At 40.6% G+C, this 15,080-nt stretch overlaps 1 protein-coding gene and 1 long non-coding RNA gene across 2 annotated transcripts; one reads left to right on the top strand and one right to left on the bottom strand.

Moving 5' to 3' along the window:
• The first annotated feature begins 552 nt into the window (after positions 1 to 552).
• On the top strand, positions 553 to 13,803 carry zftraf1 (zinc finger TRAF-type and ring finger containing 1). Its single transcript, XM_042506066.2, has 7 exons — positions 553 to 1,255; positions 1,509 to 1,837; positions 4,297 to 4,391; positions 5,628 to 5,771; positions 8,097 to 8,308; positions 8,466 to 8,644; positions 10,248 to 13,803. The coding sequence occupies exons 2-7, from the start codon at positions 1,556 to 1,558 to the stop codon at positions 10,458 to 10,460; spliced, it is 1,125 nt and encodes a 374-aa protein (XP_042362000.1). The 5' UTR covers positions 553 to 1,255; positions 1,509 to 1,555; the 3' UTR covers positions 10,461 to 13,803.
• Positions 1,627 to 7,656, bottom strand: LOC148186612 (uncharacterized). The gene is made up of 3 exons (XR_015779557.1): positions 5,939 to 7,656; positions 4,278 to 4,424; positions 1,627 to 1,765 (listed from the first exon to the last, which is right to left on the bottom strand). It is a non-coding gene; the product is annotated as an uncharacterized LOC148186612 (long non-coding RNA).
• Positions 13,804 to 15,080: the final 1,277 nt, after the last annotated feature.

Genomic DNA, 15,080 nt, shown 5'->3' with positions numbered 1-15,080 from the left:
TTCTTTCTGAAACATGGGGGAAAAAAGGCAATGACCAGCTTGACAAGAAATGTCCCACAAATTGCAAGAAACTAGAAAAAGGAGACAAGAAAATTCCCTAAAAATTATGTTCATTCGAAAAATATCCAAAAAACGAGGGAAAATGTCCAGAAAATTATATCTATAATAATTATATATTTAGAACATAATATTTTCATATTTAAAACTACATTACATAATAAGAACAACAACAACAATACTACTACTACTACTACTACTACTACTACTACTGATAATAATAATAATAATAACAAATAAATAAGTTTTAAGTGCTTTTATAGGATATTTCCTTGTTTTTTATTGTTGTTTTTTTCCTTTTTTAAATTTTCTATTCTATTATATATATATATATATATATATATATATATATATATATATATATATATATATATATATATATATATATATATATATATATATATATATATATATATATATATATATATTGTTGTTGGAAGAAATCAAACCAATTTGCCAGGTTTCAAGGGGTTAATAGGTGACTTTAACTTCTACCAAAGTCATTTTGTGATAAGATATTTCTACTTTCAATCATGTATGGCTTTCAGGTACTTCATCCGAGGATGCGTCTTGTGATGGGTGGCCTAAATTTGTCGCATATCGGGTTTTGGTCACCTTTCAAGTCCTGCTATACGCTGACCCGCAGGTGCTTAGTACGCATGCGCTATTAAAAACTCTTTAAATATCCCAAGTCATCTGGCACAATAAAACATTCCGCTGTCAGCCAACACACGGCTGTACTGAAGGAGTCACTGGCACACATAGGCCGTTACACATACTCGCAAAAATATTTACTTTTAAATACTTCTATTATTAGCCAAGATCGAGGGGCTGCCTGAGTAATTGACCCGGAGTCGTAAAGGCTGTGCAGGGTGAAGTCGGGGGAGACGGACAGGAAAAAAACAAAGATGGCTGTGTAACCAGAGAGACGAGTCCCAGCAGAACTCTGTCTAACCGCGGCGTTAATCACCGACAGGTCCCGTGGGTCCCGTGGACAGTCAGTCGGTACCGGAGCAGGGACGTTAGATGAGCAGCCGAGCTGGGCCGCCGTGTACATCTCTGTTATCTGCTGTCATTGTGAATAACGGCGTCGAGAGTACAACAACAGCTGAGAGAGTTGTTTTTGTTCTGCAAAGCCAGAGGACTGACTGCTGTGTTTTTGTCAACGTAGCTAGCCGCACACTCTGCTAGCCTCACTGTAAGTCAACACAACTAGTAACCGTTTAATGAAGTCGTAATTAAATTTTGCACATGATCTCGTTATTACACAGTCATTGGCTTGTTAAATGTCGTGAGTGGAGGGTGGCAATAATAATAATACTAAGTTAGTCTGCATTCATTTCTGACAGCCGTAGCGTTAGCCTAGCCAACGTTAGCTAGCTGTCAGCTGACCGTTAGCTCGACAGGTTGTAAGCTAGCCCTGAGCTAACCTGCTTATATTTCGGGCTCAGCCCGGTCGCGGCAGGTACACCTAAGAAATTTCTAAACCCCCGTCGCCATGTCTTCACTGGAGGAGAGAGACGTTGTGGCCGCCCCTGGCTCCTCCTCGGCCGGCTTGGGGGTCGGGGCCGTGGGGGCAGCGGTGGAGGCTGTCGCCGGGGTCGCAGCCATGCAGGAGGAGGTCGGGATACGGCGAGAAGGGCCCGAGCCTGACCCGGACGAGCCGCCCAAGAAGAGGGTGAGATTGCCCGAGGGAGAGTCAGGAAAGCTGGAGGAGAGACTGTACTCAGTGCTGTGCTGCACCGTGTGCCTAGACTTGCCCAAGGCGTCTGTATACCAGGTAAACGTGGTGTCAATCACAACCCTCATAACCCTAAACCTACTGTCAAACAACAGCAAACCAGCCGGACCTCCTACTAGCAACTCCCCATGTGCCCCAACCGCCGATCACCATAGTCAGGCATGTCCAAAGTCAATTGTGGCCCTCAAACCAATTTTAAATGCCCCTTGGTTTGCCTTTCATAATATACCATATGTGGCCTGCCACATAATACTAGTGAATCAAGCCATATCACTTTGTATTTTCTCTCTTCACCTCACAGTTTGGCGATATACATCAAGTATGAAATATGCAAGCAGAATTGATGTTTTCATGAACAGATGGCAAACATGTAAAAGAATAGTTACCTAACAGCAAGGTAACAGAAAGGCCACAGCAAAGAGGCGTAAAGTTGACAGTGAGGACCGCTGCTGTCAGATACAGTGAATGGTCGAATACACTTTCACTGGACAATGAAACAGTTGCTTTTGTCTCATTTGTATGGGATTTCTTTTCTAAGTAACATCTTTTCTGTTTTAAGTAACCCCCTTGATGTGAGAAGCAGTTGGCCCCTATATATTTTTAACATTATCTAATCTGGACGCCATTCAAAAAAGTTTGGACACCCCTGGCCAAAGTCAACCTGTTGAATGCGCTGGTCAGCTCCACTTATTTTTAGTAGTACTAGACTGAACACAGGCCCCGGTGTGTTTGTATGCTGCAAGCTGAGCCATGAGGCTGAGAGACCAGACACGCCCAGGCTGAGTGGCCAGCTGTGCAGGCTCAAGTTCACAACATTATTTGTGAATTATCCTCAAACAACCCTCAGTAAAAGCCACATCCCCAATCTTCATATAAGACTACAAACATCCAGAGCTCAACCAAAACCTGAAATGAAATAATCTTCTGCCCTTCCCTTCAACCAACCCTTCTCTTTAATGACCTCAAACAGACAGCTTCAATGTCAAGTGAACACATTTGTAGTTAATACTTGTTTAATAAGTCGTAAACACTTACCTGCCCTCCTGCACCATGCAGCACATATGTTCTAAACAAGGCATGTCCAAAGTCTGGCCTGGGGGCCAATTGTGGCCCTCTGACCAACTTAAAACAGCCCACAGCTTATGATTCAAAATGTACTACATGTAGCTGCACAAATTATAGGTTAATCAAGCACAATCACTTTGCATTTTTTCCTTGCAGTTTCAGGACTATTATACAGTTTGTAGACATGTACCAAGTACGAACTACACAAGTGGAACTAGTGCATTTTCATAATCAGACATAAACATGCAAACAAACGGTAACTTAACAGCATACTTTAAAGAAAATATCTAAACATTTCATTATCACGATTTTAAGTTTGTTGTGTTTTAGAGAATCAATACAATATTGATTTTTAATTGTTTACCTGTGTCGTGTTTAAAATCTATCTGCCAGAAAGCAGTACTGTGATCAGTCTTCAGCCGCTTGACTTTCCCACTCCAACGTGACAACATATCACTAATGTGTCACTGAGACTGGAACAAATACAGATCCTACCCTTCTGACTGCATTAAAAAACAGTAAACTTTTAGCTGCTCAAATTGTATGCATATGGCTTAGTGTTCTTTGACAGTTTTTTATTAAAATTAGATTTAAAAAATACCACAGTATGTTTTACTTTGCTTATGGAGAATTTTTTAAAAAACCTGTATGATATGATGTGAAAAGCAGTTGGACCCCAGGTATTTTCACATTATAATTAATTATTATAATCCCCCCCCCCATTCCAAAAAGTTTGAAGACCCCTGGTCTAAACCGTCATTTATCATTTAAATCAACACTGTGTAAAGACAAGTTCTTGCCATACTCAATATTCTGCCCTCAACATAGATGCTTAGTATTGATGGAAAGAAATACAGCTTAATAACATTAGGCCTGATAATCCATACATCCCACATAATTTTGCGATCATTCACATAGAAAATTATTTAACTCCAGATCTCTCTCCTCTATAAAAGTGCCTCTTAGGTTGTAATATTGCTATTATATCTCCAAATTTGTTACTCTTTTGTTTTTGGGCAGCTCAAGCCAATCCACTGTTACTACTTGAATTAAAAATAGACTCTTAAGGAAATATGCCTAGCTTCAGCCAAACATGTCCAGTGACAGTCCCCCCAAATTTTGTGTTGATTTGAATAGAACACAATTCTAAAATAACCCCAGCTTCTTCTTGTGTGTTTTCCAAAAATGTCTGTTTTTATGATGTCCCAATTAACAGTACTTAAATAAATCACAACTGTTACAAATTATGTTCACATTTTGTTATATTGATCGAAAATAGAAAGTTTAATTTACATTTTTCAGGTTAGTCTTTTCCAGCTTGTACTAATTCAGATATTTATCCTTTGCGTCTTCCCACATAGGACCCACAGTTTTTTCAACTTTCCTCGTTCATTTTGTGTGAGTGTCACCTTACCTTGTCTTCCCTACCACAGTGTACCAACGGACACCTGATGTGTGCAGGCTGTTTTATCCACCTCCTGGCTGATTCTCGTCTCAAGGAGGAACAGGCTACGTGTCCCAACTGCAGGTACACCCAGCTTCCTGTAGACATGGGCACCTCCTGATAGTGCACAAATAAATACAAATTAGCTACTCAGTTCAAATCAGAAGACGATCATTACTCCAGTTCTGAACATGATTGTGATTTATACACCCAAATTATATTTTGTTAAGTGTTCCTATACTGTTATGTCAAAACACTTATACTCTCCAGAGACACCTGGCCACAAATAATCATTACCGATGCCAAATAATTTAAATGGTTACATTTTGAACAATAAGAAAATGATTTTTAAAAAATCAAATATGTTTTTCTGCAGGTTCTGAGTCAGCAGTATGGGATGATAACTAATATCATGGCCGGTATTTCATCAGATATTTCAGTGTACAGATATGGAATAATAAAGTACACATCAAGAGCACATTATCTTTAAAAAAAATTTAAAGAAAAAATATAATTACACTTAATTCATTATGTTTAATTATGTTATTTTATATAATTTTATATAATAAATGTTATTAAATATTTTGTTATAGTAATGTAATTTAAATATTTTTTCTCTTTGCATCGTGTTTATGTATTTCTTGTTTTTTATTGGATTAATGTTCACTGATTGGTTACTTTTCAGCTCAGTGAGATTTTGATTGTCATTCATCTTTTGTAGTATTTTTCTCTTAAATTTTAGGTATTTGTTTTCTTCTTTCTTTGTTATTGTTTGTTTTCAAGTTAAGGGGGGTCAGTGTGTATAAGCCTTTGGCTTCTTAACTTCTCCTTAGTCCTTTTTTGTTTTTAATTATTTGGATTTAATGCAGGTTTTTTAAATTACATGCAAATAAACTAAAAGAAATATCAATTAGAGCATTACAAACAAACAAATGCGGTTGAGCTAAGGAAAGATAAGAATGATTTCAAACAGCATGAAAAACAATAATGTAGTGATGACTGTAAGATGTCCCCAAAAGCTGCTCTTGACCTTTAAGTTTAGAGTCACAATGTATTGTCATTGTCAACATTATTCTACCAAATTACTTTTGTGTTCTTCACTGATGCATGGGAACAGGAAAATAACTGGATGAAATTGTTTTTGCATGTCAAAAGTAATTTCAACACAGAACTGTCCAACAGTTGAGAAATGCATAACGTAACCAGCAACTCATGTTTCAGCATTGTTCACCAACTGTGTGAACATTCTTTGCATACCACAGACGTCACATAGTCACCACTGCCCTGAGGTATGATTTGCTGTTTTTTGTGTTTGCGTAGGTGTGAGATCAGCAAGAACCTGTGCTGCAGGAACCTTGCAGTGGAGAAGGCTGTCAGTGAGCTGCCGACAGAATGCACCTTCTGCCTAAAACAGTTCCCCCGCTCCAGCTTAGAGAGACACCAGAAAGAGGAGTGCCAAGACAGGTATACATACACATACACATACACATACATATATACACACACACACACACACACACTCAAAAACATGTCATGGAAGAGAGAGCAGGCACCAAGGAAAGGACCCAAACTCAGAGGAAAAGGGAAGGCTGGTGCAGTTCAGTGATTTATTTGTGCATAAATGATCTTACAGGCAGGTGTTGGTAGGCAGGCAGATTCAGATTAAGGTCCAGGTTGCTTGAAAACCAGTGATTAGTGTATTAGCAGTACGATGAACTGGCAAATGAACAAAGAATCTGGGCTGGTCTCTGGTGAGTGACTGATGAGGAAGAAGAGGCTGCAGGTCTGATGAGGGAAGTGAGAGCAGGTGAGCAGGTGCATGAACAGGAGGTCATGTGACTGCAGGGCTAATGAGGGAAGTACAAACAGCTGTGCAGGTGCAGGAGGAACTGTGGTGAAATAGTATGAGGGCATCTAGTGGACAGGTAGGGAATAACATTATTTTTTAGAAAGTGGGAAAGAGGCTGCAGACAGGGACAGATGCCCCTTTTCCACAAACATGGAGCAGGTTCTGTTCTGACTTTCATGCAAATAATTTTGAACCACTTGTCAAGTCAAACTTTATTTGTAGAGCACACTTAAAAACAACAGCACTGACCAAATTGTTCAACAAGCCATGAAATACGAAAACAGATAACTCCAAAAGCAAACTAAGAAATTCTATAGAAATAGAAGAGAAATCAACCTTTATGGAGCAAATTGCAGCACAACAGAAGACAAAATCTCTTTTTTAAAAGTTTTGTTATTTAGCAGTACAAATGAAAATTGGACAGTGCAACAATAGTTTGCACCCTATGAAACCCATCAAGCAATTTCCAAAAGCCAACAAGCGAACTAACAAGAAAGAAAAAACAGAACAAACAACAGAAGCAACAAAATAAAAGAAATAAAAAAAGCAACAACAGCATCTACAACAAAACAAACAGTAAAACAAACAGCTGGTTTGTGTAACCCCAACACGTTTCTAAGAATCCTGAGTGGAACTGGTTTAACTACCAGAGCTAATTTGGATGAAAAGGAGTAGGAGAAGCAGGATGTGACATTACACTTTTCTTTTCTTAGCTAAGAAACCCCCTACACCTGTTGTCAACACTTGTGAAAAGTGTCTCAAATTGAGTTCCATTCAGTTTCCCCACAAATGCTCGAGTTAAACAGCTGCAGTCACTTATTAGGTGAGTTCAGGCTCTCTCACATCAACAAAGTGAAACACGAAAATAGCAGCTGTGCCACACACAATGACTAAATCACCGGTACATATCCATGGGTGTGTGTGTGTCGAAACAGTATCACATGGGGTTAATTTGGGGGAGATGGGTGAGCATGTGACCTGCTACTTCTGAGGAGAAAAAAGCAGCTGATGTAATTACAGACTGTGTCTCTGTTGTGTGTGACACTCGGGCCGGGGCCAGATTTGCATGCATGAAATCCTATGGGGTTGTTGCTGTAGCAACAGGTGACCCTGCTCAGGACAGCTGTGCCCGTGCTAAATGTTGCCATGACAACGACCATGGCAGTCACTAGGTTTTTTGTTAGGTCAGACAGTAAAATGTGCTGGTCTCCTGCAAGGATTTGACTGCCTCTTTTTAAAGCAAATATTTAGGTACAATTTCTTTCAATTTGTGAGACTTTTCTCGACAAGTTGGTCATTTCCTTTCCCCCATGTTTTCAAAGGAAATCAAACTAATTTTCCAATGTTTGTTCAAAGGTTTAAATACTTGTGAAAGGCGTCTGAAAGGGGCACACGAAAACTGATGTTGATCCAGGTTTCAAAGGGTTAATCCAGAACGGTGAGGTGGCAGAATGGCGCGATACGCCTTGAACGGGCAATGTAAAAGTGGCTCCCGACTACAATAATGAACCGCTTCCAGCTGCTTGGTTATATAAGACAAAACTTTGCTATTAACATAAGGTGCGTGCCGTCAGTGTGGTTTTAATTATCCTTGGTTCACTGCAGAGGCTAAGTAGCACCTTTCACATGATTAATACCTCACTTTTACTTTTGGGAAAGTAACAGGTATTCATTGAAAAGCACCTCAAACCATGATGTAACTGATATAAATCCCAGTCTTTCTTTCTTTAAGGTTGGCCTGAGCTCAAACGTATCATTAGTGCAGTATTAATTAGCCTTGGTTCACAGCCTAGGTTAATTAGCACCCTCTGATATTATTAGTACCCTGCACTCCGCAGGAAAGAACATGTATTCGTCTCAAAGCACCGCTAATTTATAGAAAGCCACATCTTTCCTTCCACGACTTTGTTACTTAGCTCTCACTCACCGTGTGTTGCCAGGGTGACACAGTGCAAGTACAAGAGGATCGGCTGCCCTTGGCAAGGTCCGTTCCACGAGCTGCCAGCGCATGAGAGCGAGTGCTCCCATCCCACTAAGACTGGTACAGAGCTGATGGGAATACTGGGAGAGATGGACCAGAGCCACCGCAGAGACATGCAGCTCTATAACAGCATCTTCAGCCTGCTCTGCTACGAGAAGATTGGGTTTACAGGTACGTGAGAAAAAATAAAGACAAAAAAAATCTGTCTGTGAAATGTCAGAAATAACTTTTATTTTACCTTTGCTTCTTTATACATTACCATTCTCTCCTCCAACCCTCGGCCTTAACCCTGATTCAAACCTTGTCCTCCGCTTCTGTGTCCATCCAGAGGTGCAGTTCAGGCCGTACCGCACTGATGACTTCATCACTCGTCTGTACTATGAAACACCACGCTTCACCGTTCTCAATCAGACGTGGGTTCTGAAGGCCCGCGTCAATGACTCAGAGCGCAACCCTAACCTGTCCTGCAAGCGCACCCTCTCCTTCCAGCTCATCCTCAAAAGCAAGGTACACACACGGCTCTGTCTGTCTACTTGTTTTTGGGTTTTTTTTAACATTTTTTGGTGTGCATGTTTTCCCAAGTTTAAATAAAAAACCAAAGATCTTTTGTATGCACACAACAGTCTCAGTTCTCTCAGATTTTAGTTAAAATCTATTTTTGTGAGCACTTCTCCAAGATAATCCATCCACCTGACAATTGTGGTATATCAAAATGCCGATTAAACAGCATAATAACACAAGTGTGCCTTGGGTGGGTTAATAAAAGGCCACTCTAAAATATGCAGTTTGAGAAAAAAAAAGACATTTTTACCCACCTCTACCCAATTCAGAGTTATGCCAGTTGAATTGGATTTGGCTGTTCAATACAAATATTCAACAGTTTGTTTTGTTTTCCATGTAAAGTTTTAAAGTTTAAAGTGTTCAGCGGGACGTTCAGCGGGGCATTCAGCGTGACAGCGGCATCTGCATAATATAGTTAATGAGGTAGTGGCGCTTAAGACGGATTACAAATGCACAACAGTTTTTCCAACAATATCAAACAAAGCCAGAGACTGTTTCATATTAACTTGTTGTGGGCTGTAAATTCACCACATCTCCACCTTAAGGCGTGGTCTCTCTCCTCCTCTGTGCTGCTTCCTGCATGTCTGCATCTTCAAAGAGTATTGTGAAAGTCAAGAGCACTCACTTTGCAGCAAAATCTAGGGACCAAAACGTCCTCACTTGTATACTGCACAAAAAAAATGACTGCTCAACTTGAAGCAATATCAGTCAACTCAACTTTCAAGCCTCCAACTTTCAAGGGGCAGCCCCCGACATTTATTAGGATTTGGTCTGACTAGTGCTTCAGAAATGCATCCATGAACACCACCAAGTGCCGACACCATCGGAAGTGAGCAGTTCCAGACCGTGACAGGAACGCAGATGAGTTTCCCTAACCCGTCAATGAAACTTGGTCTACTAATGCTGTATTCACACCATGAGCAACAGCGTAACAGCAGCTCCAGCTAAATTATCACCAAGTCGCCCTTCGAGTGTTGCTCAAGCACTCATTAACGTTGCTGCGTCGTTACAGGCTTATGTGTGTGTCTGCTACTTGTAGCAAAGCACTTTGCATGAACGTTATCTTAAGTTTGTGTTTGGTCAATAAAATATCTATGCTTTTCATGTATGTCTGCGCCCAATTTTAAAACATTTCACCACCCCATAGTATCCCTATGTTCCCGGCAGTGCACAGAGAGCTAGCATAGCGCCAACTAACCTGCAAAACAACACAGTGCCACAGCTAAAAAAAAACAAAAACAAACAGACATCTTATTGGTTGACGCCTCACTGTGTCATTTTGTCACTGTGTGCTGTGCTCACATCACTTGTTTGACTTGTGGTGTGAACACAGCATAAGATTCTTCTCATGGACTTCAGTTTGATTATTATAGGTAGGATATGCTAAGTTTATTCAACAGAGAGCGCTGACAGGGGTTTTCTCCTCAAACTGACAGATTCTCATTAAAAAATCTTTCAGTAAGAAAAGGTAATCGGCATATTTCGTGCAGCAGATGTTGTGGCTACTACAGCAATACATGGATGTGTGTGTGTGTGTGTGTGCGTGCAGGTAAACTCTGCCCTGGAGTGCTCCTTCCTGCTGCTGAAGGGGCCGTACGACGACGTGCGGATCAAGCCAGTCATCCACCACCACTCCTTCAGCAACGATGCCAACGAGACCGACTACGTCCCTCTGCCCATCTCCGATTCGGTGGAGTGCAACAAACTGCTGGCCGCCAAAAACATCAACCTGCGCCTGTTCATCTTTCAAGTCCAAAAATAAAGAATGAGGGAAGAGGAGGAGGAGGAGGAGGAGGAGGAGGAAGATGGAAAGAGAGATGAAGAAGAAGAGGGACGATGGAGGGTGAGGGGCTGAGAGAGGGAGAGAGGAGTGATGAAGATTAAAGAGACACCACTGAACCACTGATACCTCTTAACACGTACACACACACACACACACACAAATACATATACTCTCACACACATTCACGCAGGGTACACACACACACACACACACACACACACGTGTGTGCGCGCGCACACACATGCACACACCACTAATTACACTTACCTCCTTTTACAAGATAGTGCGACCCCTTGCTCGGGGAGCTGTTAGTTGCTATGGAGATGGGTGGGCTTAGTTATGGGATGGAGGGGTGGGGTGAAACCTGCGAAGGCACAGGCGGGGGGTGTTGGGGTGAGGGAGGGGGTTCTGGGACAGTTGACGTGTACCTGTGGAGGCTCTCTGAGGTCAGGTTGTGTCTGACCTTTCACCCCTGACACCCGCAGCCAAAGGTAGCGCGCACACACACACAGCAAACAAAGTGGGATTCGCTGGGTGCAGTTGTTGTGTGCATCTTTGTTAGTGTGTGTGTGTGTGTGTGTGTGTGTGTGTGTGTGTGTGTGTGTGTGTGTGAGCGAGAGAAAAAGAGTCAAGCAGCGGACCCTGAAGTGTGGCCCAAACTTTTGCGTTTATGTTGAAATGTCCCAAAGACGCGTGATAATGTGAAAATAGAGTGACTGACTCTACTGAGCTGTTCTTTGGACATGTGTATGCATGTGGAGGGCATGTGTGTGTGTGTCTCTGTGTGTGTGTGTGTGTGTGTGTGTGTGTGTGTGTGTGTGTTTGTCTGTCCCTTCCCTCCACACACTTTATGCCTGAGTCTCGTCAACAATTTCTTTCTGTTTTGGCAAAAGTGTCCATTTTCAAGGCTTGCCAGAACAGACGTAAGACGGCGTCCCCCCCAGTGACCCCCTTTAACCTTTCAACAAGAGGAGAGACGGCCTGGCTGCATGCATATTTTAGTTCTTCGACCTCTTCCTCCAGCTGTGGTTATATTTAACCTTCAACACTAATACCATTTTTATTTCTCTTAACCCTAAATATTTAAATACCTGTGAACTTTTTTTTCTTTTTATTTTGGGTTTTAGCGTGTGACTGGCTGCCTGTGTGTGTGTGTGTGTGTGTGTGTGTGTGTGTGTGTGTGTGTGTGTGTGTGTGTGTGTGGGTGTGTGTGTGTGTGTGTGTGTGTGTGTGTGTGTGTGTGTGTGTGTGTGTAGACAGATCATAACTGTGAGATTATTGTGAACATGCCTCTATGTGAAAAACCGTACAATCCTCGAGGACATGACAGACCTTCAAGGCCACAAAGGTTCACTGAGTGTCAGCTGCTTTTTGGTAATTTGATCATGTGCAAATTTATTTGGGAATTTCCACCCCTTCAATACAAAAACAGCTGGGTCCTATATGACCATTTTAATCTAAATCTTAACGGTGTGGTCACACGTGAGCAAAGCAAGGCATATGATCATCATTTTGAATGTGGGCAGTGCCGATTGTGACACGCGGGAAGCCAGCCTCCTAATAAATGTCGTTGGCACATTTCCCTTTTTTTTTCTCCATGTCTGTCTCCTGAGTCACTGACAGCCAGGCAGCATCTGTTAAATGGGGCAGTTTGTATTCTTCATGTCCAATATCACACAATATCTGCTTATTAAGCAACAATCATTGTCTCCTCTGAACATACTTATTTGCTTTTGGTTCAGGCTGCGACCTCAGTGGTCAAAGTTCACCAAAACTTTGCTTTGCCACTGGAGGTTAATGTTTTATTTGCGCCTTTATTCACATTGAATGGACGTGATAGGGAATATGGCTAATTTTGTGCATGTGTGACCGTGTCCCAAAAACCTTAATTATTTTATTTTGTGTCATGCGTTTATTTAACATGTTATTTTGTTTGAAGACAATCTCGTTTTTAGGGTAAAAATTAGAGCTAGATTTATAAATAAGTCAGGGTGATATTTCAGCTGATGTTGGCTTATTGCAGCAATATCGGTGTCAGTGTGCATGATGATGAAGTAACAAGAAATTGAAGTTTAAAAAAAATCTCAAAATTAGGTTTGCAATTTAGAATTTGTCACCATTACACAGTTTGTCCACCAGAGAGCACCGACACATTTATTTTATTACGCGTAGTGCCAGCAAGTGACCACGATCACAAATCCTTTAAAGAAATGATCAAAGATGATAGAAATAGAATGAATAGAAATGATATTAAACTGTCTGCAGGGGTCTTTTTTCCAATTCAGCAGAAAATAGCGATACTTGTTAGTTGCTATTGTGACAACACACATCAGTTTCACCGTAAAATGTGTCACAGTCACTAGTTTTAGAGATCCATATTAGCCTACAGTACACACATTCAGAGTTAATGAATACAATTTGATTAGATAATGCACAAAAGACGCCTTTAAGTACACATAAAAATGGCAGCTGCTCTGACCATCTTGCTACCTATATGTAAATTGAATGTCCTTTCTTTTCTCATTTTATCTCGATGTTTATGTGTTTGTTAAAAACTCCAAAATATCTTTATCAGTATCAGCCCCAAAGAGACGGTATCGGTCGAGCTATAGCAGTAATCTATCTCCCATTTCCTGCCATCATGGAATAAAGACTTTTTAAAATATTATTTTTATCAAATCAAGTTAAATTCTCAAATATCAGTAAAATACAGGCTTTGACCCAATATTATTAATGATTTTTTTTGTGTGTTTTTAATTTTTTTTTTTTAATTATTAATCAAATTACCGCAAACTCACTGACATTCAGAAACCCTGGGCCGGGGTATATTCCAGAATAAGAGCAGTGGTTTGATTTTGTGCAAAATATCAGAGAAATGTCATCAACAGTTTGATGCGCTCGGTGGATGAACTTGGAGGCAACAGGGGCCCGTGAGGACGAGTCAAAGACAGCAAGGGGACGCAACCCAAACTGTGAGCGCACAGTCTTTTTCGTCTGCTCGGAGCTCTACAGCCCTCTGGTGAAGACTTTTCTAGAAGATCAGACTGACGGATGGTGTGTGTGTGTGTGTGTCTGTGTGTGGGGGGCAGGGGTGGGGACGGGTTCGGGGAGGGGGTTTACCTTACCACAGTGACATATTAGTGTTAGACTTACTTGAACGAGAAGATGTTACTTAGATTCTACTGTAAAGCAGATAGATCTCTCTCCTCCTGACCTCTACTTCCTGTATTTCTGTGTTTTAATGCTTCGTCTCTATGCCAGTGGACTCACTCATCTCACTATGGCTGTACATGTGCCTTTTATTAAAGATCATGGAACCTGCTCCGCTGCTTGCTTGCTTGCGTGCTTGTGTGTGTGTGTTTGAATGTGGAAAGGACCAAAATAGAGCTGGCTTTCTGAAAGCGTCAGCCTGTATAAATATTGCATTCAATACAGCAGTTATGAAATCTAAATTTAATTCCAAAGCCTCGTGCGGATGATGGATACGTTTCATTGAATTTGTTGGGGAGAATATGAATCACTTTCAGTACAAAATGAATTAGCCGGCATCTGAACAACAACACACGTTGGCTTACAAGTTATTGCATGCATGAAAGTGAAAGGAGGCCAGGAAGTTTTTTTGTTTTTTTTTAAAGTAATATGACTAAAAAGATTGCATAATTGCATATTTCATCAGCTCATCATGACCTTTACCTGCTGCAGTTTCAGTGTCCTGGTTTTGTGCGTGCTGGTTCCCTGTCACGCTGTCATGGTTTAACTGGGATGCTGGAGTAGAGCAGAGCCATCGTTAGTGTCATTAGTAACACCTGCGCCTTTGCTACACTGACAAGTTCAAATGTCTGCTGTGCAAGAGGCCAGTGGTGGAAGAAGTAAAAGTACTAACAGTGTAAAAATACTCTGGTAAACCTTTGAACCCTGAGCAAACTGGTGCTTTTTCTGGGGACACGGGGAAACATGGCAATGAGGAACTTGTAAGAAATATTCCACAAATTGCAAGAAATTAGTAGATTTGGAAACTTATTTTTTTAAAAGGCAAGGGAAAATATCTAGGAAAGTAAAAGAAAAAAGCTAAGGAAAAACTATATTTATAATAATCATAATTACATATTTAAATTGTTATAGAATAATTTGAATTTTGAAGCACTTTTTACAGATTATTTATTTTTCTTTTTTTCCCCAAGCCCTTATTATTATCATTATTATTATTATTATTATTAAATGTTGGGGTATTTGTCTTTTTACTAATTTCTTGCTAATTTGGAGTAATTTCTTCTTTTGTAGCTCATTGTCTTCTTCCTATGTTTTTGAAAGAAATCAAGCCAGTTTGCTTCGGTTTCGGAGTGCTCCATTCCAACTATGACTTAGTATTTCCATCAGAATATGCTTAAAGCACAAAAATCTTTTTAAGTTTTTACAACTTCGACATTCGCTGTGCTATATATCTGTATTCTGCTGGATGCAAACTAGTCAGTCATGTTAGTTTTTCCTTAAACATGTTCACAAAACAGAACTTTAAGATCTCCTAACTTAATAATTGGTAAACTGCTGGTGATGGTCAGGTGAAGTCAGACTAACGTGATTTACTGAAGTTGCTGTAAC

This window comes from Plectropomus leopardus, chromosome 17 (genome assembly GCF_026936395.1).
Source record: "Plectropomus leopardus strain MGB_pleo_1.0 chromosome 17, ASM2693639v1, whole genome shotgun sequence".
Taxonomy (NCBI): domain Eukaryota; kingdom Metazoa; phylum Chordata; class Actinopteri; order Perciformes; family Serranidae; genus Plectropomus; species Plectropomus leopardus.
The sequence above is the reverse complement of the archived record's forward strand: the minus strand, read 5'-3'. Positions and strand labels throughout refer to the sequence as shown.